This window comes from Delphinus delphis, chromosome 3 (assembly GCF_949987515.2).
Source record: "Delphinus delphis chromosome 3, mDelDel1.2, whole genome shotgun sequence".
In the NCBI taxonomy this organism is placed as follows: Eukaryota; Metazoa; Chordata; class Mammalia; order Artiodactyla; family Delphinidae; genus Delphinus; species Delphinus delphis.
The window spans coordinates 59,271,276-59,296,285 of record NC_082685.1 but is presented as its reverse complement, the minus strand read 5'-3'; the positions used below and the strand labels follow the sequence as shown (position 1 = coordinate 59,296,285).

At 49.4% G+C, this 25,010-nt stretch overlaps 1 protein-coding gene across 1 annotated transcript in view; it reads right to left on the bottom strand.

Moving 5' to 3' along the window:
- Positions 1-25,010, bottom strand: part of SPOCK1 (SPARC (osteonectin), cwcv and kazal like domains proteoglycan 1) — a 550,417-nt gene that overhangs the window by 86,512 nt on the left and 438,895 nt on the right. Inside the window, exon 6 of the mRNA XM_060008793.1 lies at positions 8,146-8,260. Coding sequence (XP_059864776.1) covers positions 8,146-8,260 — 115 coding nt within the window. The remainder of the gene's footprint in view (positions 1-8,145; positions 8,261-25,010) is intronic.

The window sequence follows — 25,010 nt, the reverse complement described above, 5'->3', positions numbered from 1 at the left end:
TGCAGTTGCTAATTTAACCCCCAATTGTTTTTTCTTTAAAGCTCATGACATTTCTATTAACAAGGCCCTAAAACTGAAATGTTCCTTTACATGTTTAATTTTTGACCATAATGTAGTACTGAATAATCAGTGAGCGAAGTTGAATGGGTATGGAAAAGGTTAATATAAACCGCTTTTAAATTGCAAGTTTGCAAGCCCCAGGCCTTCACCCTGTTACACAACAGGCATTAAAGAAAAATGTTCTTTCTGTGGTTGCAAAGATAAACCTTCATTTTGCTGGGAGCCTCTGCAGCAGGACCCTTTTAGGATTTTTCCATTGAGACATCACAGCGAGGAAGAACTTTTCATCCCGTCTCTTTGGCACCACCTCCTGTTCCCGTTTAAACACATTTCCCCAGCTCGACTTGTGATAAGTAATGGAATTAGACAACCGTCTGTCAGCCCAGGACTTTTCCCCCCAGAATCTAGCCCTCAGGTTGAAATCACCATTGGAGAAAAGAAAATCATTGAAGACTATTTTTCTACTGTTCCCAAGAGCTCAGCTGGAGGGAAGTCGTTATTTCCTCTTTAGCATGCCCTGCGGGAAGGATCTGTGGAACGAACTTCCCCACCTCCCAGCACAGTCAGGCCAGGAAGTTACAGCTTCATGGACGCTGACCAGCCGGCCGGCTGGCTGTCTCCAGAACACCTGAGGCCGACTGGCTGGGCCCCCATCCCTCCTCCAAAAGCTAACCTGTGACAAGAGAAGCAAAGAAGGAGCTGGCCTTAGAGACAGTGCTGTTCGCTCTACTCTCTCCTCCAAAGCGGAGGAGGAGCGGGCGGGAGAGACTGCAGGATGCCTTCCAAACACTGCTGCTCGTGGGAACACAGGGACACTCGCTGCCTGATGGTTCACACTTCAGGATCCAGGCAAGCGACATCAGACCCCGGAGAAATAAATCTAACTCCCACCCAACTCAGCTCCAGACCCTCGACCATCTTTAGCGGAGGACCTGGCTGGCTGTGACCTAAGGGAGTACACACGGGGGACAAGGGCGCTAGCCCAGGCGTCGAGAGGCCCAGGCTCTGACCCTGCCCCACACCTGCCCACTGTCTGACCTGAGGAGAGATGCCTTCTCTCCATAGACCTCCAGTTTTCTCTTGGGGTAAATGGGAACTGAACAGTGGCTCCCTGGTGCCAAACTCCTTTCCTACAGATGCGATCGGAGGTGGTAAAGCATAAAGGTGGAGCCACTCTAGGGAGGTCGGAGGCCCGACCCACTCGGCCTTCCCCTGGTCCCCGTGGGGAAACCCGAGGCGCCTTCGAGGAACACAAGGGTCCCCTCGTGCGTGGTATGGAGGAAGACAGGGGCGATCTTTCCTGACCTGATACCCTAACTACAGAGTTTTCACCTCAGCCACGAGGGAGTTCCGAGTCCCTCCTTCAGAGGGAACAAGGCTGCTGAGCGCAGACCAAGGGGAGAGGTCTGTCTCTGTGGACGAGCGGAGGGGAGGGGAGTCAGGGTGGGGAGAGCAGCAGGTATGGGGTGGGCTAGTTTAAAAATGTATCTTCAAGACCCTAACAGTCCTCTATTTTACCCCTAAAATTTCAACCACTGTAAAGAAATCAAGAAACAAGTGCTTCAGACATTCCTCATATTCTTTACTGAGGACTGAAGAAAAAGCAGCAGCAAAACCCAGAACCAAAGGGTTAACATTAGATGTGAGAGGGGACTTCCTAACTGGGCTGGCTCTTGGGTACTGGAAAATACCAAGAGAAACTGGGGAGGGACCTTTCCTAGGAGACTCTTAGAAAAGGTACAGAAACCCAGGCTTAATGTGTAGACCTCAGTCTCCCTTTTTTTTTTTTTTTAACATCTTTATTGGAGTATAATTGCTTTACAATGGTATGTTAGTTTCAGCTTCACAACAAAATGAATCAGTTATATACATACATATATTCCCATATCTCTTCCCGCTTGCGTCTCCCTCCCTCCCACCCTCCCTATCCCACCCCTCCAGGCGGTCACAAAGCACCGAGCTGGAGCTGATCTCCCTGTGCTATGCGGCTGCTTCCCACTAGCTATCTACCTTACGTTTGGTAGTGTATATATGTCCATGCCTCTCTCTCGCTTTGTCACCGTTTACACTTCCCCCTCCCCATAGCCTCAAGTCCATTCTCTAGTAAGTCTGTGTCTTTATTCCTGTTTCACCCCTAGGTTTTTCATGACATTTTTTTTTTAAATTCCATATATATGTGTTAGCATACGGTATTTGTCTCTCTCTTTCTGACTTACTTCACTCTGTATGACAGACTCTAGGTCTATCCACCTCATTACAAATAGCTCAATTTCGTCTCTTTTTATGGCTGAGTAATATTCCATTGTATATATGTGCCACATCTTCTTTATCCATTCATCCGATGATGGACACTTAGGTTGTTTCCATCTCTGGGCTATTGTAAATAGAGCTGCAATGAACATTTTGGTACATGACTCTTTTTGAATTATGGTTTTCTCAGGGTATATGCCCAGTAGTGGGATTGCTGGGTCATATGGTAGTTCTATTTGTAGCTTTTTAAGGAACCTCCATACTGTTCTCCACAGTGGCTGTATCAACTTACATTCCCACCAACAGTGTAAGAGGGTTCCCTTTTCTCCACACCCTCTCCAGCATTTAGTGCTGGGAAAACTGGACAGCTACATGTAAAAGTATGAAGTTAGATCACTCCCTAACACCATACACAAAAATAAGCTCAAAATGGATTAAAGACCTAAATGTAAGGCCAGAAACTATCAAACTCTTAGAGGAAAACATAGGCAGAACACTCTATGACATAAATCACAGCAAGATTCTTTCTGACCCACCTCCTAGAGTAATGGAAATAAAAACAAAATAAACAAATGGGACCTAATGAAACTTAAAAGCTTTTGCGCAGCAAAGGAAACCATAAAGAAGACCAAAAGACAGCCCTCAGAATGGGAGAAAATATTTGCAAATGAAGCAACTGACAAAGGATTGATCTCCAAAATTTATAAGCAGCTCATGCAGCTTAATAACAAAAAAACAAACAACCCAATCCAAAAATGGGCAGAAGACCTAAATAGACATTTCTCCAAAGAAGATATACAGAGTGCCAACAAACACATGAAAGAATGCTCAACATCACTAATCATGAGAGAAATGCAAATCAAAACTACAATGAGATATCATCTCACACCAGTCAGAATGGCTATCATCAAAAAATCTAGAAACAATAAATGCTGGAGAGGGTGTGGAGAAAAGGGAACCCTCTTTTTTTTTTTAACTTTTTATTTTATATTGGAGTATAGCCAATTAACAATGTAATAGTTTCAGGTGCAAAGCAAAGTGACTCAGCCGTACATACACATGTATCCATTCTCCCCCAGACTCAATCTCCTTCTTTTTAATTTTCCCCTTCCTTTGGACAATCATTAGGCTATACTCTTGAGGATGGTCTGGTATCACAGAGATGAGAGAGAAAGCAATTCAGTAACTTGTCCAAGGTCATGAGTAACTGAGAGGTGTGAGAGGAAATACTCAGAGGTATTAAAGGGTGACTCCACCCTCCACCATCTCCCCAGGGGCCACAACAAAGGAGAGATGCCAGAGAAAAACAAAGAGAACACACACAAAAGATCAACCATTTGTCTCTGCCTTCCTAAAAACGATCTCAAAACCAAAGCTGAGACGAGAGACTTTTGATTTCCAAGAACCGGGTTTGCTGTAACTCAAATGGCCAAAGGCTGGAAGAAGCAGAGTGAGATCAGAAAGAGAGCTAGTTAGACCCTGGCCTCACACACCTTGGACACTCACATCCAGTACTGATCACAGTTGGGGCTACAAAAGGAAGGTGAACAGGCAGAGGCCGGTGAGTCCCTAGGAAATGTTCTGCTCACCACAGCTTTTGGGTCTCCAAACTCAGCTCTGGGGCCTGGGCAGGAAGAGGCACTCCTGAAACCCCAGACAGCTGGAGGTCCCGCAGCAAAGAGGACCTGTGTCTTTCTACCAATATGAAGCCCATTTTGAGGTAAGTCTCACAAAGATGTCCTCTGCGTGCAAGAGAAATGGCTGCTGGGCAGATCCAAGGAGAGACGGCTTGAAAGAGCAAACTCAACGCAGTCTTTCTTGACACCAGAAGGTCACAGAAGTTAGTGGCCCTGAAGGGGGCCAAGGAGGGGCAGTGAGAGGATGAGTAAACTCAGAAGAGTAGGCTTAGAAGAAAGAGGACTCGGGGGACTTCCCTGGTGGCACAGTGGTTGGGAATCCGCCTACCAATGCGGAGGACATGGGTTCGAGCCCTGGTCTGGGAGGATCCCACATGCCACGGAGCAACTAAGCCTATGTGCCACAACTACTGAGCCTGTGCTCTAGAGCCCAAGAGCCACAACTACTGAGCCCGTGTGCCACAACTACTGAAGCCCGTGCACCTAGAGCCGCAGCTAGAGAAAGTCCGCATGCAGCAACGAAGACCCAACGCAGCCAAAAATAAATAAATTAAAAAAAAAAAGATTAAAAAAAAAAAAGAGAGGGCTCAGTATGAGTGGGCAGAGGTCACGGGCAGGATCTTAAACATCTCTCCTTGGCTGCACTCAGGATGAAACATTGCTGGACAGCTAATTAAAAACTGCAAAGCCCCATAGAGGTAGATTCCAAAGAAAGAGACACACCAGGAGCCACCTGACACCAATATGGTAGCTCATAAGCCCTCATCCCACCCCTACTTCCTAGAATTTAAATATAATCCTGAATTGACAGAATTGACCTGGAAATGACTTCACTAATGTTTGTATTAACCAGAAGGAACCACGGTTCAAAATAGAGGTAAGGTTGAAGGTAAAATGTCATCATCAACAACAGTAATGTCACATTTTTGACACATCTGCATCTGTGAAACTGTCAAATGTCATTTCTGTAATAGGCACAGACACAAGCCTGCTCTGGATACCGTTCAGAGCCACGGTGTGTCTCATGGATGGCGTCTGCCCGTAGACGCCACTCCCACCGCAGCTTCAGAGAGGGGCGGCTGCCAGGTAAGGGGCTGTGGACTGGTGGGCACTCCTCCTCCGCCTTTCACCCAACAGCCAAGTGGCCAGATGAAAGCTGCCCTTCATTTCACCTCCAACCCCTCTTGTGCATCCACCCCCTCCTCACCCCAACTGCCACAACCTCAGTGCAGCGCTCACTGCCTGGCGCAAACTATCGCGAGAGCTGCGTGGAAAGAATCGTCAAATTAAAGGAAAAAGTCAGCCTTCCCTTGACTGATTCTGTCCAGGTAAAATGTTCCTCATTGAAAAGTTTCATTTCACATAATGACCCTAGGGATCTATCCGTGCCCTCACTGCCCGTAATATGCCCTTATCCCCCAGGGAAACACCGATCAAATCCGTATTAAATAGTGAAGCATCCTATCCTGAGAGAGGATTATACTCTCCTTCATTAGGATGTTGTTGGATATGTAATAAATTAACTACATTCAGTCTTATCACCAACAGGTAGTTCCTGCTTCCCCTCATGCTTATGTAAAATATTTGCTTTACGTCACAGCAGAAATTGGGTCTTTAACGAAAAAGGACAATCTCAGAGCCTCATGGAAAGAAGTGTACCAAGTTTGACGGATACTTCAAATAACAGATGCCTTGTTACAGGCTTCCAAGGTGATATTTCTTAGATAATTGCCAGGTGATACCAGAGACAGAGTGTGGAGTTCCAGGACTCTGATGACTTCATAAAAGCAGACAGTTGACCCAAGAGCCAGTGGAACAAAAAATAATTAGACAGGACTGCAGGAACTAATGACGGAAACATAATTTTGATCACTGGTTTGAGAATGTTGCTGGTATTCTTTTTTATTGTTCTCATTTCTGATAGGCATATAATGAAGTCTTTGCTTTCTTCCTGACCTATCTCTCACTACTAACTTAGTGGTCTGTGCTTTGACAAACATTTGGAAATGAAACCCTTTCAAGTGGTAATCTTGTTCTCACTAACCTCTCAGAATTCTGGAACGACACTTTTTTTCTGAGTCTTTTTACTTTCAATGCCAATGTAGTTACTCTTGCACAGGCTCGATAAGAATTTGTTCTAGTTTTCACCAGTAAGTAACTGAACAAATAGATGGTACAGCCAAGGCCATACCTGGAGAGTCATATTTGAGAGTGAATCTCATTTAATCAGATGTGACAAACCCACCATGAAGAAACAAGGGTTGTATTTTGTTTAAAGAACCATGAAGCCCTCCCAGAAAACTACAGGCAAAATGGTAGAAATGGCTTTCTTGGATTGGTTTCCTTGTCTCAGAACAGAAGACTAAATGAAAGCAGTAAAGAATATACTTGGAATAAGAGAGGCTATTGAGACTTCCTAAGAAGATTCTTAAGAAATCTCCAGGGCTTCCCTGGTGGCGCAGTGGTTGAGAGTCCGCCTGCCGATGCAGGGGACACGGGTTCGTGCCCCGGTCTGGGAAGATCCCACATGCCGCGGAGCGGCTGGGCCCGTGAGCCATGGCCGCTGAGCCTACGCATCCGGAGCCTGTGCTCCACAACGGGAGAGGCCGCAACAGTGAGAGGCCTGCGTACCGCTAAAAAAAGAAATCTCCAGACAGAAGTTAATTTTGTGGGCTTTGTAGTTGCTTACCACAGCACGGCTTTAGGTTTTCTGACCAAAGTACAAGGAGGCTTGTGTAGATTAGTTGACATTTCTTTTTTAAAAATAATTAATTAATTAATTTTTATTTTTTTGGCTGTGTTGGGTCTTTGTTGCTGTGCACAGGCTTTCTCTAGTCGTGGCGAGTGGGGGCCATTCTTCGTTGCGGTGCATGGGCTTCTCATTGCGGTGGCTTCTCTTGTTGCAGAGCACGGGCTCTAGGCGCACAGGCTTCAGTAGTTGTGGCTCGTGGGCTCTACAGTGCAGGCTCAGTAGTTGTGGCGCACGGGCTTAGTTGCACTGCAGCATGTGGGATCTTCCCGGACCAGGGCTCAACCCCGTGTCCCCTGCATTGGCAGGCAGATTCTTAACCACTGTGCCACCAGGGAAGTCCCTAGTTGACATTTCTTCCTAGAGTTATATAGATGATCAGTCCAAAATGCAATGAGATCAGCTTTTTGGTAACCAAGAATAATCTATGGAGATTGTTTGTGACCCCAGTGCTTTACAGTTTACAATGTCCTTCCACATCCTGGGTTAAACCTCCCAAAGAGCCTTCTAACACAACATTCCAGCAATCGCCATGAACAAATTTACACTTGAACATCTCCATCTATGCGCCTTGGAAAAGACAAAACAGCTTAGGAAGAGGTAAGTGGATGAACACTTACACCCTATTCATTCTCCTCCGTCGCAAATACCTGCAGGCTTTAGAAGACACGCGTGTGCACGCACGCACACACACTCACACACCGATGTCCAACATTTTCCATGGGACAGCCCCCTACAGCTGAGAAAGTCCAGCTCCACAGAAGGCCAACGCAAACTTCTATCTTGGGTCTCATTACGGAAGGCTTGTAGGGGGCTGAGACCAGTGGGCCAACATTACTTTCCCCATCATGAAAACATCCAGATAAGCCCGACCTTTGCCGCCCCTGTCGGCCATGGAAGAGAAACCGCAGCGCCTGGGGAGTTCTTCTTCTTCCATCTACCCCCTGGCTCCGTGTCGCATGCCAGGCAGAGGCAGAACATATTAGTAGAGAACTGCTTTTGCACGGGGTACGGCCCATCATCGTGACATCTCTGCACTCTATGTTTTGAAATCGGGCCTTTCAAAGGATTTAGAGATTAGAGTTCAAGGATGTCCAAGGCGCACCCCAGGGCAGGCCTGGTCTTAACGCTGAAACCCTGCCCTTCCTACACCATAGCCAATTTGACCTCTGGAAGAACCTAGTGCATATCTTGGTCTAACAGAATTATTTTCAAAGACTCTCAGCTCTTCTTTTTCTATTTAATGGCAGCTGAAGGCGGTTCAGTTTGGCGTCCCTAAATGACTAGGGTACATGCCGAGCATAACGGTCTCCCCAGCCCGAGCTAGAATGCCTCTGTTAAGGGCTTAGGGCCAGGTTCCTGGCATCTGGGGAGGGAGGACCTTGGCCATGTCAGGCCGCCCTGACCACACGGCCCCCCTTCGGGGGGTGTCCTGCGATGCCAACTCACCATTCTTCTCTGCCTTGTGTTTTGGTGGCTTGGGCTCCGGGAGACACGGACAGGGCCCGTCGCAGAGGGTGGTGAGACTTTTGCCAGTGGAACAAGCATGGAACTCCAACTTGCACTGCAAAAGACAGACAGAACAAGCCTTAAGAATACTGTCATGTAGACCCCTCCCCAGCTTCCTTAGGAGACCGCCAGTGCCCTTCTAACCACAGTTAGACTCACAGAAGCAAAGACAGAGAGAAGAGGAGTTCATCTCTGTTAAAGGTCTGAATTACAGGATGCTAACTAAGAAATGGCCTTCTATGTTTTCCCAAATGCACAGAATAACATCTAAAAACACTGCACAGGGAGGCTTAGTTTAGTAAGTGGTCAACTCAACCGTCATTGTTTATGCAAGCATCAGGATGAAACTTAACATCTGTGGAGTCCCAGAGGGTCCACAAAGACAAAAGGCTGCTCCAACTCGTTCCCTTACCCCCACTCGGGAGGCTCTGCCAGTGTAGCCCTCCTAGTCACGCTCAGCTGCTCACCCGCTCACCCTCTTCCTGGGGAGGAAGGGTAACAATCTACTTAGTAAGTGTGGATGGTGTGTGAGGCCCAGGCCTTTCCCCGGGAGCAAGCGAGGAGTGAATGATTTGGCCTCAACCATCCAAAACGCAAGCTTGACACAGTCTTTCCCCCCAGAGGATGCCTGTGGTTGTCTAAGTAGCCTGGGACTGGGTGGAAACGTCCACTGAATCCTAGGATTCAAAATTAGAAGCCCCAAAGCCATACAACGTCCTGTCAACCCCTTCATATTTTGGCCGCTGTCTCCAGTTCTTTACCCTTAAGTCTCAACTGATTCGGAACCCAAGCAGGAAAGAAGGAGGTTCTTTACGGATGCAAAAGACCACAACGATTAACAGCATTTTATTATGACTACATTATGGAATAAGAAATGGAGACTCAGAGGCTAAATAACTTGTGAAAGCTCAGGACATGTACAATCCAGGATTCCAAACCCCCTCTGACCGACTCCAGGGCCAAGCACTTAACCGTCCCCATCACTGTGTCTGTCATGTGGAGGGACTGAGAGAACAGATGGCCTGCACTGGACTCCGCGTGTGGCTAATTATGCGGCTGGGCTACTGGCCTGGGTCGGAGTTGTCTGAGAGTTCCCTCCCTTTTTGACCTGCAAAATTCTCTAGATCAAGGCCTGTGTGCAATCAATCAGGCTTCTGCAAAGGCCCACGGGCCCAGAACCACGCTGGTATCTGCTGAAGGTTCAAAGGAAGGGGAGACGGGCAGAAGGGACGGAGCATCCACGGTGCGTGCAGCTCTTATCAGGTGCCACGCGGAATCTTTCAAAGGGAAGAAAAGGGGAGATATGGTCCTTGCCCTCGGAAAGCACAAATGCATGCCTTTGAAAAGGCCGCCAGCATTTGCAAAGCAACACATGAGTGCAGATGAATCCCGGCTCCTTGTGAGACGACGGGGTATTCAGTCCCCACACAGATTACACCCCGAGCATAGGGAGAGCGGGCTTTCAACCTACACATGCTGGAGTCACCCGTGTAATTCCTACCGTCGGCCACGCAGTCGCCTGCGACCCTTGCAGAGAGAGCACGGCAGATGAGCCAACGGGGAGCTGGCTTCCTCTTGATGCAAAACTCCCTTTTGTGCACGCTGCTGGGTGTCTGGTGTGGCCCAGTGTGGAGGCAGGCGTGCTGGGGGCCGTATGAAAGGAAGCCACGGCCCAGACCGCCAACGTCGATTGACGGACGTAGTGAGGAAACAAAAAATGTGTGACCACGTGGCTGTGACGATGAGGAGAGGAGGGATATGTGTGTATGTAGGGATGCAGCACCAAAGAGACCCCAGGTATGGGCCATACCTGCAGATGGCCCAGATGGACAGAAGAGGCACCAGGGAGAACGCTGGAAGGCGGCAGGTGGGTCCCCAGTGTAAGAAGCTTCTTTTCAACTAGCACAGCCTGTGTGCACGTGCCCGGGGCTAGAGGGGAGACTGCTGCTCCTGGCCCCACCCCGCCCCCCCCCCTTCCCCTGCGCTAGTTCTCTGGAACCATCCTCAGGTTCAGGCTAGTGATTCTCATACTATTTTCTCAACAGAATCCCTAAAGCTAATTTAGAGGGGGAAATACACTTTGTTTTTTACATGTCAACTTATTTTATGAAGTCACAATTAGTACACAGACTTGCTCTAAAGCCTTTTCATACTGTGACTGCAATTGCCTGCTTGTATCTGTGATAGACAGTAACCCTCTTCCCAAACGTTCTCTGGCCTCCCCGGAAGAGGGAGCTACACTCTGCTCAGGGCCGTGTGTCATGAGATCTGATGTCCCCTCTGTGGTGACAGCAGTCTTGACCACATGACGCGCTCTGGCCAGCAGATGGTTAGTAGGAATGATCCAAGCCAGGTTTGTGTGACATTTGAAAACCCACCGCTTGGTTTTCCCCTCTTGCTTTTTCCCTCTGTTATGGAAATGGCACGTGTCCCATAAGGGCCGCTCCTTCTGCCTGGGACCCAGACGGCAGAGGACACGGAACAGCGCTGAAGCGAACCCACAGCCAGCATGCGACATGAACAAGGAACTAATGCTTGCTGTCACAAGCCACTGATGTTTGGGGATCCCTTGCTACCACAGCATTTTAGCAAAAGGTGACTTCCTACTAGACCCTAAAGTACTTAATGGCAGGGAAAAGTCTTAGTCGCGGTCTTATCCCTGGCATGACATGATACACATATAGCCCTGGCACACAGTAGGTGTGCAGTCAATAGCTGATGAATGATAAAGGCAGCAGGATGGGGTCCCTGTTCACTCTGCAGCTCTGAACCTCTGTTCCGGCCACCAGGAGACACCAGTCTGCCTGCGCAAGGAGCGTAGGTGCCAGAGCTCAACGTGTGAGATGCTCGTCGTGAACCATCCTTGACTCACAGCACTCCCTGGTCCTGTCTCTGAGCTCCACATTTAACGCTCTGCCTTTCAGCCTCCCCGCTCGCCCGAGTCTATCACTGGAGTCAGAATCCAGCCCATCTGCTTCCCAGGTACCCAGAACAACCGCCTCTTGGGTGGCCTCGCCTGGCCTAGGGACCCCTGCACACTGTGATTCTAGTAACACAGCTTCCGTGGCTGGCCCCGGCCCCGCTCCTGCACAGTCGCTGTCTCAGTCTGTGGCGGCCCCGGCCCCTCTCCTGCACAGTCGCTGTCTCAGTCTGTGGCGGCAGCCAGGCCTCTTCCTGACTCCAGGAAGGGGCCACCAGAGAAAACAATATTTAGCTGCAGTGGTGAAAATGCATGTTTCAAGGACACAGATCTGCCTTTTATCTTCCAGAACAATATGTGGCATTTAAATGAAGCTCAAAAGGCTATAATTTCATTTTTTTATAAAACTCAAAATGTGCTCTTTAGAGATAAACACATATGTGGTAAAAGCTACTTTAAAGAAGCCAGGGGCGGGGGGGAGCGTTGACAGACACCATCAAGATACAGGTCACCTCCACAGAGGAGGCAGGGGACGGCGTCATACAGGGGCCCACAGAGGCACAGTGAAAATCGGGAAGGGTTTATTTCATAAGTTGGGTGTTAGACTCTGAGGCTTTTGTTTTGTTAGTAGCTTTGGCAACATATGAATAACACATATATGTTTATGTGTCAAGTACTTTATGATCAAACATAAAACACAGTTTATAGGCTTCTATCCAGGTAAGGACCAATTATCACCACATCTCCCGAGGAAGCTGGTTAGGAGGAGTGAGAGCACGTGTGTGGGGCGCCCCTGGGAAGGGTGACGAACCCTGAATATCTCTGGGCAGAGGCATCTAAGGGCCTACAACCCAGGCATCTCGCACATGTTCCCTTCCTACAGCTCTTCTCCAAGTGGCACCGGTGGAGTTACCTACCAGTCTCTTACCCCAGCCCCTCTTCCCCAGGTCCTTGCTGGGCAAGAACAGATACAGAAGCCAAAAGGTGGTCACTGCACCAGCTTTATCCAGAGAGGACACAAAACCCTCACAGTACGGGACACAAAACCTTCACAGTACAGGGCTTCCCGTTAGACCGGGCTGTACAACGTGCCTTGGACCTTCACACCTCCAACTGCCTCTCCCAACCTGCAGGGGATGGAGGCCTAGGAAAGCCCTGGTCCACTTACCGCCAATTACAGGCAGAGACAACACACAGACCTGGGTGGACCTGGCAGAAGTGTGCCCGGGTCTGTGCACACAGAGATTTTGGAAACATAAGGCAGGTATGCTACCCCTTGAGTACAGACCCGCCAAGAGAATGGGAGCCAAGAGAAAAAGAGGTGCCCACGTGACCTGGCCAACGCGGGGATGCTGCTCCTGGCTGTGACTATGAACCTGAACTAAGAGATGCCGGGCTCCCACCCAACAGGACACAGGCGGCTTTCCTGGGAACAGGGCAGTGGGGAGCAGAGAGCAAGGGAGTGAAAGGGTCCTCCCAGGGAGATACGGGGAGGGAGAAATAAGCGTCCCCCAACACCACAGGAACATCACTAGCTCCCGCCCTACCTCAGGACCAAATGCCAAGCCTTCAGAACTCCCACACCTTCACCCTCACAGTGTTCTCAAAACAGGAGTTGAAAACTGGCAAAATTATGGATGGTGATTTCTTGGCATTTAGGACTTGCTCAGAAAGCATGTGTCTGCTTCCTCCACGTATGCCCTGCAGGTCCTGAGGTTCCAGGTAGCTGGCACCCCACCCTGCCCTGCCCCACCTGGGCTTGTTGTCCTGAGTCAGAACAGGGTCTGCAGAGCTCCAAGTTAAACAGGGCGGCCTGTGAGCCTACCTCTTAAAGAGTCTGTAGCCTGGAGGTGGACTCTCAAAACAAACTGAAAAATGACATTCTTGGGAAGTGACACCCATAACGCCTCATTTTAGGAAAAAAATTGGGGTTGGGGGATAGAGGAGGAACAAACAGGTACAAACAAAGTATATGGGTTTGGAGTGGAGAGCCATTCAATCTACAAAGTTCACAAAGAGCCAAAGGCAGACGTGCTCCCTGGAGCTTGTCCATCACAAGCAGAGTCACAGCTCAATAAATGTAGAGTTACCACCAGAAGGTCACCGTGGCCCATGGGGGAGAACCCTTCTAGCCCTGGCCAACACTGGAAGCTGGTCTAAAAAGAGATGAATCACTACTGTTCTGCCCACCTGCTCACCCTCTGGGAGGGAAAGATTTACACCTTGTGCTATGGGTTGAATTACATCCCTCATGTTGGAGTCCTAACCCTCAGTATCTCAGAGTGTGGCCTATCTAGAAATAGGGTCTTGACAGAGATAATCATGTTAAAATGAAGTCATCAGAGAGGCCTCAAATCCAATATGACTGGCATGCTTATAAGAAGGGGAAATTTGGACACAGAGACAGACACACACAGAGGGAAGATGATGTGAAAAGTCATGGGGGGAAGAGGACCATCCACGAGAAATGTCTGAGGCTGCCAGAAGCTGGAAGAAGCAAGAGACAGCTTCTCCCTGGCAGTCCCAGAAGGAACCAACCTTGCCCTCACCTTCATTTCGGACTTATACCTCTGGGACTGTGAGATGATGAACCTCTGCTGTTTAAACCACCCAACTCACTGTACTTTGTTACAGCAGCCCTAGCAAACTAATACACCTTCTATTTTTAAAAAGAGAGTCTCTAAGGGATGGATCACCTTGTCTTAGGTTCATAAAGCACAGATCTTGCGCCAAGATGGCTCCATTCTCCTAAAAAGAAAGACGATAACATGAAACGGCAGCCTCAGGATACGGGGCAGCTGGACATGAAGAACTTGGCCAACGTATAGGCTGAGACTCATGCCCAGAAGAGAGGAAATATGAAAAACTCAAGGCTTTATATTGATTTTATGATAAAGCAGTTAAATAAATAATTAGCCAGAACTATTGAAAGGAGGAGAGTTGAAGAAGTGGGAAATAAGTTAAGGACTTTACATACAGTACTGGAACCCATATTCATATAAACGCAAATATAAAAATAAATACAAACCGCTGAAGCTTCTAGACCCCTTGACCTCCTGGGACAGCAATGCCTTCCCCAATCATCACAGAAACAGAGGAGACAGAAGAAGAGCCAGAGATTTCACAAATTGGCAGAAATATTCAAAATGTTGACCTACTTAAAAATAAACGGCCAGCAGATTTCCCAACCAATCTTCCATTTCGCATAACACGCCAACACGTTGGAACGAGCGAATGTTTGCCCGCGAATGGCCAGTAAATCTCTCTCCTCTGTGATTTGTAAAGCAAAGCTAATAACCTCTCTCTGGGTCAGTGCTCACGCAGGTCTCCGCTGCTCACATTCTCCACCGCACCGCGCTTTTCCTGTTGCCTCGCCCCCTTTGGGTATTATTTTTAACATTTTATTTAAATTGCTTTCTCCGCTGTATTTCATCAACCTCTCGTCTATTTTTAAACCAGACTGTTGACAGTTCACAGTTGACAATTTTGTTCACAGTTGATGAATTCTGATTTGTTTTTATTCCCCAAAAACCATGTCAAGGAAGGTGGAGGCGGCGAGGGGCAGCTAATTTCCCGACTCTGCAGGCTTTCACAACTGGGCGCCAAGCTAGCGGTTGCTGACGGCACACGTTATCCTGGGGCTGAGGAACAGCTGTCCTGTCTACCCAGGGCTGGAAGGTCTCTGCGGTCATCTGGAGAGAGCAGCGAGGAGAAACAAGGGAAGGGGCTCTGGTCTCATTCAGAGCTTTACCAAACATGCATGCATGTGTGTGTTCCTTCTTGCATTCAACAAATATTTATGGGCCTATGGTAAGCCAGTGTCCATTCTAGGCTCTGAACCAATGGGACAAGGGGCCTGTTTTCATGAAGTGTATGGGGCAGGTGCTGATGAGGGCTGTGGAGGATACACCATGGACAGTAAGAGACAGAGAGTAATGGGGAGGGGCTGGTACATTATATGGGTGACCAGGAAATCTTCTGACCAGATGACGTCTGGGCAGGGAACAGAATAAAGTGAGCCATACGGCTATCGGGAGAAGGGGGTTCCAGGCAAAGGGAAGTGCAAAGGCCCTGAGGTGGAGGATGCTGACTGCACTTGAGAAATAGCCAGGAAGCCAGTGAAGCTGGAGAGGAGTGAGCAGGGAGGAGAGTGGAAGGGACCAGCTCAACTGGGCTGATGGTGGGCCTTCTCAAGAAGGCTTGTGTGTGTCGGGGCTCAGCCTTTAGATCTCATTCTGTCTCTGTCTCTCTCTCTCATACATGCACACACACTCCTTCTCACATTCTCTCTCTCACACACACTTGCCTTTTCTGAATTAAGAGTTCCAAAGAAGGTAGAACCTTAAACTTTAAAACCAAGTTGCTAAAAATGTGAAAGAAAAGCTCTTCTTTACAGAAGAATGCCAGCTAAATAAAATTAGAAGGAATACTGGAATTAGAAAATAATTATTTTGCTACCCGCCCCCCCCACAACGTAATAATTGAGTCAGGAAGGAATCATTTGATGTTTACTAAAAATATTGTGTGAAAGTCACTGGGGAATAGGACATTCACACAGTCTCCAAGTGTCACCCCATAGAATACCTAATTAGGGTCCCACTAGAGGGGCCCTAATTAAAAGAGGAAATGTACATTTTTCAATGACATTTGGCAGTCACCTCTTAAAGGGACAAAGGGGCCGATTTAGTGCCACCAGCAGTGGGACCACCTGGCATGTCCCTCCTGATGTGCCTCAAAAGGAAGTAATAACAGTGCCTTTGAAGTTCCAGTGCCCAAAATCCTTAACTTGGATCTATTCATGACAAACCAAATCCAAAATTGAGGCTATTTTATAAGATGACTGCCTAAACGCTCAAAAAGCGAAACAAACAAAAAACGCCTGAAGTGAGTAGGTCCTTGTTCTAGAAGAAATTAAACAGTTGAAACAAAAGCAATGAGTGAGACTTGGTTGGTTCTTGAATAATAATAATAATTATACAAAGCTATAAAAGGCATTCTGGGAAAATGTTGTGATTGTAACACGGATTATATGTTAGGATGCTGAATTATTGCTCTCGTAGGTGTAATAATACCTACTAAGGGGCTCGTATAGGAAAATGCCTGTTAATTTTCTTAGGGGTGAGATGTCACGAAGTCTACAAATTACTTCTAAATGGTCCAGGGGGAAATTGCACATGTGTACAGAGAGAGGAAATGGGGCAAAATGTTAATAACTGTCAAACCTTGGCAATGGGTATACTGTATTCATCCCAACATTCTTTAAACTCTTCCATATGTTTCATAATTATTAAACCAATCGCTAGCGGAAAGTAAACGTTGCTTTGCCCGGCGGTGCTAGAATTCTTCGCAGAAACCACTCCTATCTCCTCCCGTGAACTGCTCCCTCCCTCAGTACTGCGCTGAGTTTTTCTCCTTCGCCTGCCACTAGGGGGCGAGCTCTGGGCTGGGGGGTGGGGGGGTGGGGGGGGGGTTGGGGGGTTGGGGGGGCGGGGCAGAGAGGATGCTGCACCGCCGCCTACAGGACCTTCCTGGGATTGCAAAGAACAGGCCTTCAACAGGGATTGGTGAGACCAAGGATGGATTGAGGTTTTCCTAAAGCACACATTCTCTTCACTGATGTACACAGGCACCAGTACAGTGAGAAGACTCGACACAGGCACCATGAATTGCAGCATCTGAGGTCTTGCAAAGACTCTCTTTCATGTTGCAGATGGGGAAACTGAGGCTGGAAGAAGTCATGCATCTCGTGGGAGGTCATTCTCTTACGTAGCTTTCCTCACCTGCTCCCTACCTGGCTCATCTTGTCAACGAGTTAGCAAACCCTTTTGAGCAAATGAGGATTCCTGTAAAGAATGTCCCAGGTCTGTTTTAAGGGGCAAGGCTGAATAAAGCTCCTTTAACTCGCTTAACAAAGCCAGTGGAAGGTCCTGCAGGGAAACGCCAAAGGGACAAGATACCCTGAGGGGGCCTGAGAAAAAGATGCCCTCTCCCCAAAGGCCTGAGAAAAAGATACCCTCTCCCTAAAGCAGCCAACTCCGATAGCCTTTGACTTGGGGAGCCCTCCAGGGGCTGCATCCCACCTCCCTGACCAGACCCTGGTGAGGCGAGTGCCCCCCGCAGGTGTCACCTGTGTCAGTCCCACCTCACACGCCCTCAGCCTCATCTCCACTACTCCCTGCCCCTGGTCCACGCTTTTTGCTCCCAGACATCACACCTCTGGGGCTTCGTGGCCTCACCTCCACTGCTTCTCCCCTCTGAGTCATTCTCCTGATGTCTGCTCTGCGTGGGATCCTCTTAAGGCTAGATACTATTTAAAAATTTCAAATTTCTTTGGGATTTTTCCTCTATCTGGGATTTGGGGAAGACAGTGCAGATGAGGAAGGAGTTGGAGTTCCCAGGCCCTGCTTCCTGTCGGTTTCGTGGGAGATACCTGGGAGGAAGGACCGCCAGGTATGCACCAAAAGAGATGGGACCACACACAGCCTGGCCAAGCATGGCCTGGAAGCAGCAGGGAGCCCCAGACCCATAGGGGCCCTGGAGACAGGGACGGTTAAGGGCCCCTCCCTGCATCCCCTCATCTTCTTGAGGCCTTTGCTCAAATGTCACTCTCTCACTGAAGCCTTCTCTCAGTACCCTTTTAAAACGACAACCTGGCATTCTGATCCCCTTACATTGTTCTACTTTGCCTTTTTAAAATATGAAATCTATCATCTTGTAAATACACTGCTTAAATCACTCATTTGCTGCTTTCTGTTTGTCTTGCTAGAATGTGAGTTCCACAAGGACAGGGATCTTTGATTTATTCATTGTTATGTCCAAAGCTCCCGGAACAGCACCTGGCACATAGTAGGTGCTCAATGAAAATAAGCTGAGTCAAGGAATGAGGGAACAAAAGCAAGAGCCTCTGTGTAGAGGTGACGGGCAGAGCAGCACCTCCACCCCACCTAGCGTCCGACTCCAAGTAAGAGCTCAGACCCTTGACAGGATCCAGGAAGGAGGCAAAACTCATAAAACGACTGAGGTCAGGTTTACCCCCAGCCCTGTAGGAAAGGGGCTCCAAGTAGAAATGAAACCGGTTTAATAAAAAAGAAGAGGCATGCCACTCCCAACACCTAAGCATGAGAGCAGAGACTCAGACCTTCCCTCTTGCTTGCCGGGCTCCACGCCCCCTCCAGGCAGGCCTCCGTGGGCTCCTGCCTGAGTGCCCAGTGCTGTTCTCCTTGCTGCCCTGACCGCAGGCACCTCGGCTACCTGTCCATAGGACTGCATCCTGAAGGAAATGTGCCCCTGCGTCTCAGCCCCAGCACACAGCAAGTACTTACGACGGACCTGCTGATTTATGTGATGCACCTCACATAACACTGGGTGAGAGCTGGTGTTGGTTTTATAGACGAAGACACTGCAAGCTTGAGAAAGCAAACGATGGCCTCAAGGTCACAAAGCTGTTGATGGCAGCTTCACTGTGAATCCAGATCATTCCACCTCCCCCTAGTCCCTGCTGCGTGTGGTGCCTCACGGACTCCTCCACTGCCAGGGGTCTGGCCAAGCCTTGCCAGGTATCCCAGGAGGGCTGGATGAAGAGGGAGAGGTCAAGAGGAGGGGAATGATCCAGAGCTGGGGAGATGCAGGAAGGAGGCTGCCACGACGCTGAGCTCTAGTGGGGAAATGAACCGCTGGCCACATCTCCCTAAATCATGCCAAACGGAACCCTTGCTTGTCAGCTGCACTACTGATAGTGATGTTATTCAAAGTCACTTTGAATTATTGTAATTAGCTAAGGGAGCTCACAGAAGTCAAGCTGGTTAGCCAACAGAACTGGATAGGATGATGTGGACATCTTTCCTTTGCGTTCCGGAAGCTGAGAGCACCCAGACTTACCTCCCCTGGAGGAGTAAGGGCCTGAAGCTATTCCAGGCTAACAGAGTAACTGTCGGAGCACACAGGGCCTCTCCCCAGCAAAGCGCTTTCAGAGGCTGGCAGTCCAGAGTGGCCCAGCCGGGGCCTCAAGCAAGCGATTAGGCCTCTGAACTTGACTCCCACCTGGCGGGAAGCTCCTTGAGAGTAAGAACTGGACGCTGCTTGTACTCACACCCCCCCAGGGCCAGACAGAAGCCCGACACTTGGAAAGTGGGTGGAAAGGGCTTGCTGAAATAGTGAACTAATCATCTTCCCAGGAACCCTAGGAGGTCAGGAACCACCATTCCCATCTTACAGATGACGAGAAACACAGGTCAGGAAGGAGATGACACAAATCAGAATGAAAGGGGAGAGGAAGAAAAGACGACAGTGGAGAAGGCACGGCGGAAGGAGACGCGGGAAGCACACTGAGGAGAAACACAAGGAAGAGGATGGGGGCAATGCTGCAAGCGTAGGAGAAGCAGAAACATCCTGGGAGGTGCGAGGGGCGGGCGAGAGCAGGGGCCCGTTCAGGCGTCTCAGGCGGGCTCAGGCAGCTCCAGGAGAAAGGAAGAGGGCGTTCCGAGGTGCTGGCACCTGCTTAAAATAAAATGTTTCCACTGCTAGAAATGCCCTTGGGATGCCTGTCTCTCCCTCTGTCCCGGCTTCCTTGGAGGCCCTGCCTATTCTCAGCCACCATTCCCACTCGAGGGGCCCTGACACCTCTGGGGCAGAGTCTCCCACACAGGACTCACAGGAGGCGGCAGGCAAGTCGAGTCGAGGTGGCACCTGATTTCTCCGAAACTCTCACCTCTGCAGCTGTGATGACAGAAGGCCACAGGCTTCTGCCCCCTGCCCGGCCTGCAGCTCTCAGGGTTAACCAGAAGGAAACCTGACACTCGGGGCTCTGACTGCTTACTAGAGGCGAGAACCGAGAACCAGAGCACTGTGCGTAACCTGTCCAAGCCTCCCCTCCCTATCACTAAACAAAAGGAATCCTCCTCCCGCAGCTGTCAGGAGAGTGCAAAGGACAGCTCAGGGATCCCCTGCGCGGCAGCTCTCCCGTTCCTCGGGTCCTCCCAGCCCTGCCTTCACCCCTCCCCGCCTCCAAGGGCTTCTCCACACCTGAGCGAGTTCTGTCAAATGCAAATATGTTTGTGATGCCCCACCCGTGCACACCCATTCCTTGTTCCCTGTCATCCTCAGATAGAAATAAAGATTTGAGCCCAGCAGGAAAGGGCCCCTCCTTCGCGACACCTTGCTCTGTCTGCAGCCCCCCACAGAGCCTGTAGCAGGTGTCCCCAAAGGCTCCCAGCCCCTGTGCCCGCCTCAACCCCAACGCCGGCCCGGCCCTCTACTGCCATGACTGCTTTCTTGCCGGTTTCTCTCATGAGCTCCATAAACTGTAGGTTTTCATGCACTTGTTTATTAGCCCCAGTGCCCAGCAGAGCATCTAAGAAATAGTAGGTGCTAAATTAACAGTGGATGGACAAATAGCTGCTTGGACAGATGAATGGATGGATGGTGGTCCCACCCACCTCACTGCCTGCTGAGCGATTCCACATGGCTCTGGGTCATCGTGTCCGGTCAAGCTGCCCAAACGATGTCATCTCTCACCGCACAACTCCAGGCCTTGATGCTCCTTGGCCCCGTGAATGACATCTGGGCTCTCAAGAGTCTACCAGATGCAAAGCTTGGACAGTCCTCTCTACTACCCAGTGTGATTCTCCCTGCTTACTGAGGACTCAGACCGAAGACCCCCAAATGCTGACATTTTCCCCACAGGCCCCGGTTAAACTCAAGACCTTCTTTCTGAGGCCCGTCACCTCTGGTCCTGATGTTGCTTCTCCAGCAACAGTGCCCCATTCCTTCAACATCTGTTCTCCACCCCACTCCCCAGTCCTTGCGTCACTCGGACGTTCCTCTCACCCGAACTCCTTCACCTTTGGCTTCCCAGCCTCCCCGCTCAGACTAGAGCTCCCCGAACACATCCCAGCCTCTCCTGCTCCAGCAGAAACCCTGCTCCAGGCACATTTCCAGCCTCCACGACCCAACCTCCAGGCCCCCGGACTGCTCCTCTTCTTGCCTCTGTCTCTCTAATGAGTTCTCCCCGTTTATCATTTAGCTGCTGGACTGCAGGGCTTCTCTGTAATACACCAGAGCATCCTTCAGACTAAAGCTACGAACACAAAGTATATTTGTATCCTGCACAACGCCGGTAGAAAGGGATTATAAAGTCTTAATAATATATATAATGTTCACTGCAGTTAGTCACGGAACCCCAGGCATTGGGCTACAAGCTTTACCTACAATTCCTTCTTTCATTTTCACCCCAGCGCCTACGAGGTAAGAACTATTATAATAGCCATATAGGCTCAGAAAGGTTGTTTGCCCAGGGAAAGCCAGCTCTAAGTTGCAGAGCCAGAATCCAAGCCCAGGCCATCTGACTCTAAAGACTGTGTTCTTAAGAGTTTAATTACATGGTCTTATGTCTAGGCGTTTACCAAGTTCAGTACGGTCCATCTCGTCAGCCCACCCATGGTGCCTGCAGGAACCACTGTCAGTCACACATCTGGGAGGCATTCTCTGTGAACGGTACCAAGGCAGCACATCTTCAGGCTTACAATGTTCTGCATCTGAAAAGGCAAACAGGTGGTGTCCCTCCAAAGTATGTCTGCAGGGCTCTTGTCATGATCCCACTGGACCCTGGGCTCCAGGAGGGCAGGGATCTTCGACCTTATCTTCCCTGCTGCATCTCAGGCACCTAAAGGTGTGCCCAGTACACACTAGGAACCCTTATTTGTTCAATGAAGGAAGAAATGAATGACAACAGATAACAAGCACCTCCTCCGCCTCCCACAAGCCCCGCCAGACCTTTATTACCAAAGAAGAAATGAGTTTCTCAGAAAAATGAGGGAAGAAAACCACAGACATCTGAAGTGGCTACAGCGGAGAGAGCACTTCGCAGTCAGCAAAAGACGGGGAGGACCATGTCACCCATGAGAAGGAAGGTCAGAGTGAGAAGTGTGTATCAGACCCACAGCCTCTGCCGCCCAGCGAAGGCCTCTTCTGTGGCTTCAAACTAATTTTCTCCTGTTCTGAACTCCTGAGAATGCAGGCTTCGTAGGGAATTAATCGTTTGGGGCTCAGAAAACGGTGAAGTCACCTTTCTGCTCTGGTCCCCGCAGCAGGAGGACGTGTGGCCTCCTGCCCCAGAGCATCTCTGAGGGGCAGTCCCAGGGCGCCTGCTACACGTTGTCTTTATTTCTTTGTCATCACGAACACACTGTAGAGACAGGTTTCTGAAGCAATGACTTCTCGTAGGGCCTCTTCCTAAAAACCCCTCCCCTCACTTAGAAACAGAGACTTCACAGATGAGGGAGAAGAAATACAGATGGAGAAAGAGAAGCAGCAGATTTCTAGAGTGATAAAGCATCCAGGTCGCAACCCCAGCAGCTCCTGACATTTTTTTTTTTAATTTATTTATTTTGGCTGTGTTGGGTCTTTGTTGCTGCGTGAACTTTCTTCTAGTTGCGGCGAGCAGGGGCTACTATTCATTGCTGCGCGTGGGCTTCTCATTGCGGTGGCTTCTCTCGTTGCACAGCACGGTCTCTAGGAACGTAGGCTTCAGTAGTTGTGGCACACGGGCTCAGTAGTTGTGGCTCGCGGGCTCTAGAGTGCAGGCTCAGTAGCTGTGGCTCACGGGCTTAGTTGCTCCGCGGCACGTGGGAGCTTCCCGGACCAGGGCTCAAACCCGTGTCCCCTGCATTGGCAGGCAGATTATTAACCACCGTGCCACCAGGGAAACCTGCCCCTGACATTCTAAAGAATGAGAAAACAGATGCCAGCTAAGCATATCCACCAACTCCTTTCCCAAAGCTAACACTTGCCAAGGTCAAAAAAAGCCATTAACATCTCACAGTGGCCTCACATAAGATTACCATCACCAGCCATTCAGCCTCACTTTACGTCTGCTCTTTAGCCCAATTTCTTTCTCCCTCCCCCTTTGCTTGCTGGAAAAAATAAACCCCAAATGCCTTTCTGAATAAAACCTGCATATGTTCATAAGAGCCAACAAAACAAAGCTATAGATAAAGGTGACCAAAAATGCCAAAGCAGACTTCGACCAAGTGCAAAACATTAAGGTGATATTTTTAAAATGAAACAGTAACTTAAACTCTGAATTACTGCCTGATTTTACTGCTCAGAGATGAAAGATCCTGCAGTGCTGAACGAAAAAGCCGTGTAACTCCAAGAGGATTTTCTTTGCTCAGTATCACCTCTGTGAGAAATACATTTAAGTAATAAAACACCCTTGCAAGAGTGCATTCTCTGAAACTGGTGAGGGCTGGACAAAGTCTGTCATTTTCCCTTTCTTTTGATTACACAGTTTTCCCCCAACAAGTCTCATCTCATTTCTCCAAAACCTGAGAAAAGGGGATCCAGTCAGACCAGGAGCCTCCATGAGGCGACCCTTGCCCCCATCCTGCCCTGTGAGGCAGGCACGAGCTGCTGATTCCTACTGCTCATCCCATGGCCACAAATGTCCAAGTCCCATCAGTCATGGGGACCCCCTCTCCTTCTGTACTTTTTCTTGAGGCTGCAGATCCTGAGATGGCCATGACAACACAGGCAAACTTACAAGGGTGAGGTGTAGGCATCTGATACTGAAATGTAGGTACCTGCCTAATTCCTTGGGCTATACAAAGAGGGGCAGATCTGAAGGTAGAAGGTCAGCCCTGGGGACAAAGGGAGCAGAGATATGCCTGGCACTTACAGAAAGCACAGTCTTGTGATGAGATGCCAGGACCCAACCAGGCAGGGGGGACGGTCATGTAGGTAGATCCAAGGGGTGAGCAACTGACACGGATCCAGGCAGGAGGGGCAGGAATAGGGACCCAGCTATAAGGAGGCGGGCTTGGAAGCAAGAAGCCATTGCAAGTCCTCGTGAAGATGGCAGGGTATGGTGAGTTTAGATGAGGATGCATGACAGGTATCCAGGTGCTGAGGGAATGGCGCGCGAGAGAAGCAGCTGGTACAGCTTTGGAGGGGCAATCAGCCTTAGATCCCCCCACCCCCGGCTGTGTGTCCTCGGGCATGGAATGGGGCCAAGAAGCGCCTGGAGTCTGGGCTGGGCCTCAAGTCTACAGAGGCCTGAGCAAAGCGGTGCAGCGTCAAAGATCTGGGAACTCATCACACGCTCAGTCCTCAGCTCCAGGCTTCACACAAGCCTTTCCTTCCCCTGACTGCAAAGTTAGAAAGTTCACCCTAGTCTTCTCCCACCACTACCAAGTTTCTACTTGCATATTTTGATGTCAATACAGAACCTGTGTTAATCAGGCCAAAATTCATTAACAAAGGCCAGCTGTGACCTCCAGGAAGCTAGCTGCTCTCCATCCAGTATAATTTGTGTGTCATACAGCTGAGGGCTTTTTCAAACATTGTAACACCGAGCTCCAGGGGGGACCCCCGCGAAACAAATGGGGACAGCTCCCATTGTAGTAGGCTCCCTGCCATTTCGAGGAATTCTGCACCGCCAAACAATGAGGAGCACTCCTGTTGTGGCACCGTCATCGTGTCATTGTCACAGATAATTAAGCTCATCAATTATCTCCTTCCCTCTGCTGCCTTAAGATGATGCACTTGTGAGGCTCACAGGAAGCCCATCTATCAGCCACTCAAACCCTCAGGAACTGCGCTGCTGACTTCCCAGAAGAGCTGGCTGGTTACAGCAGAAGCTCTAGAATGAACCGCTCTGGGTTCCAATCCTCTCTGGCTCTAGAGCTATGGGAAAATTAATTAACCCTCTTGTGGCTTATTTTCCTAATACGTAAAATGGGGGTAATAATCATACGTGCCTCAGTGGGCTGCCCTTCTCCATTCTTTCAACTGAAGTTTGTCGGGCACCTACTGTGTGCTTGGCAGTGTTCTAGGTGCCAGGGCTACAGCAGGGAACAAAACAGGCACAGCTGCTGTCCTCTCAAAGCTT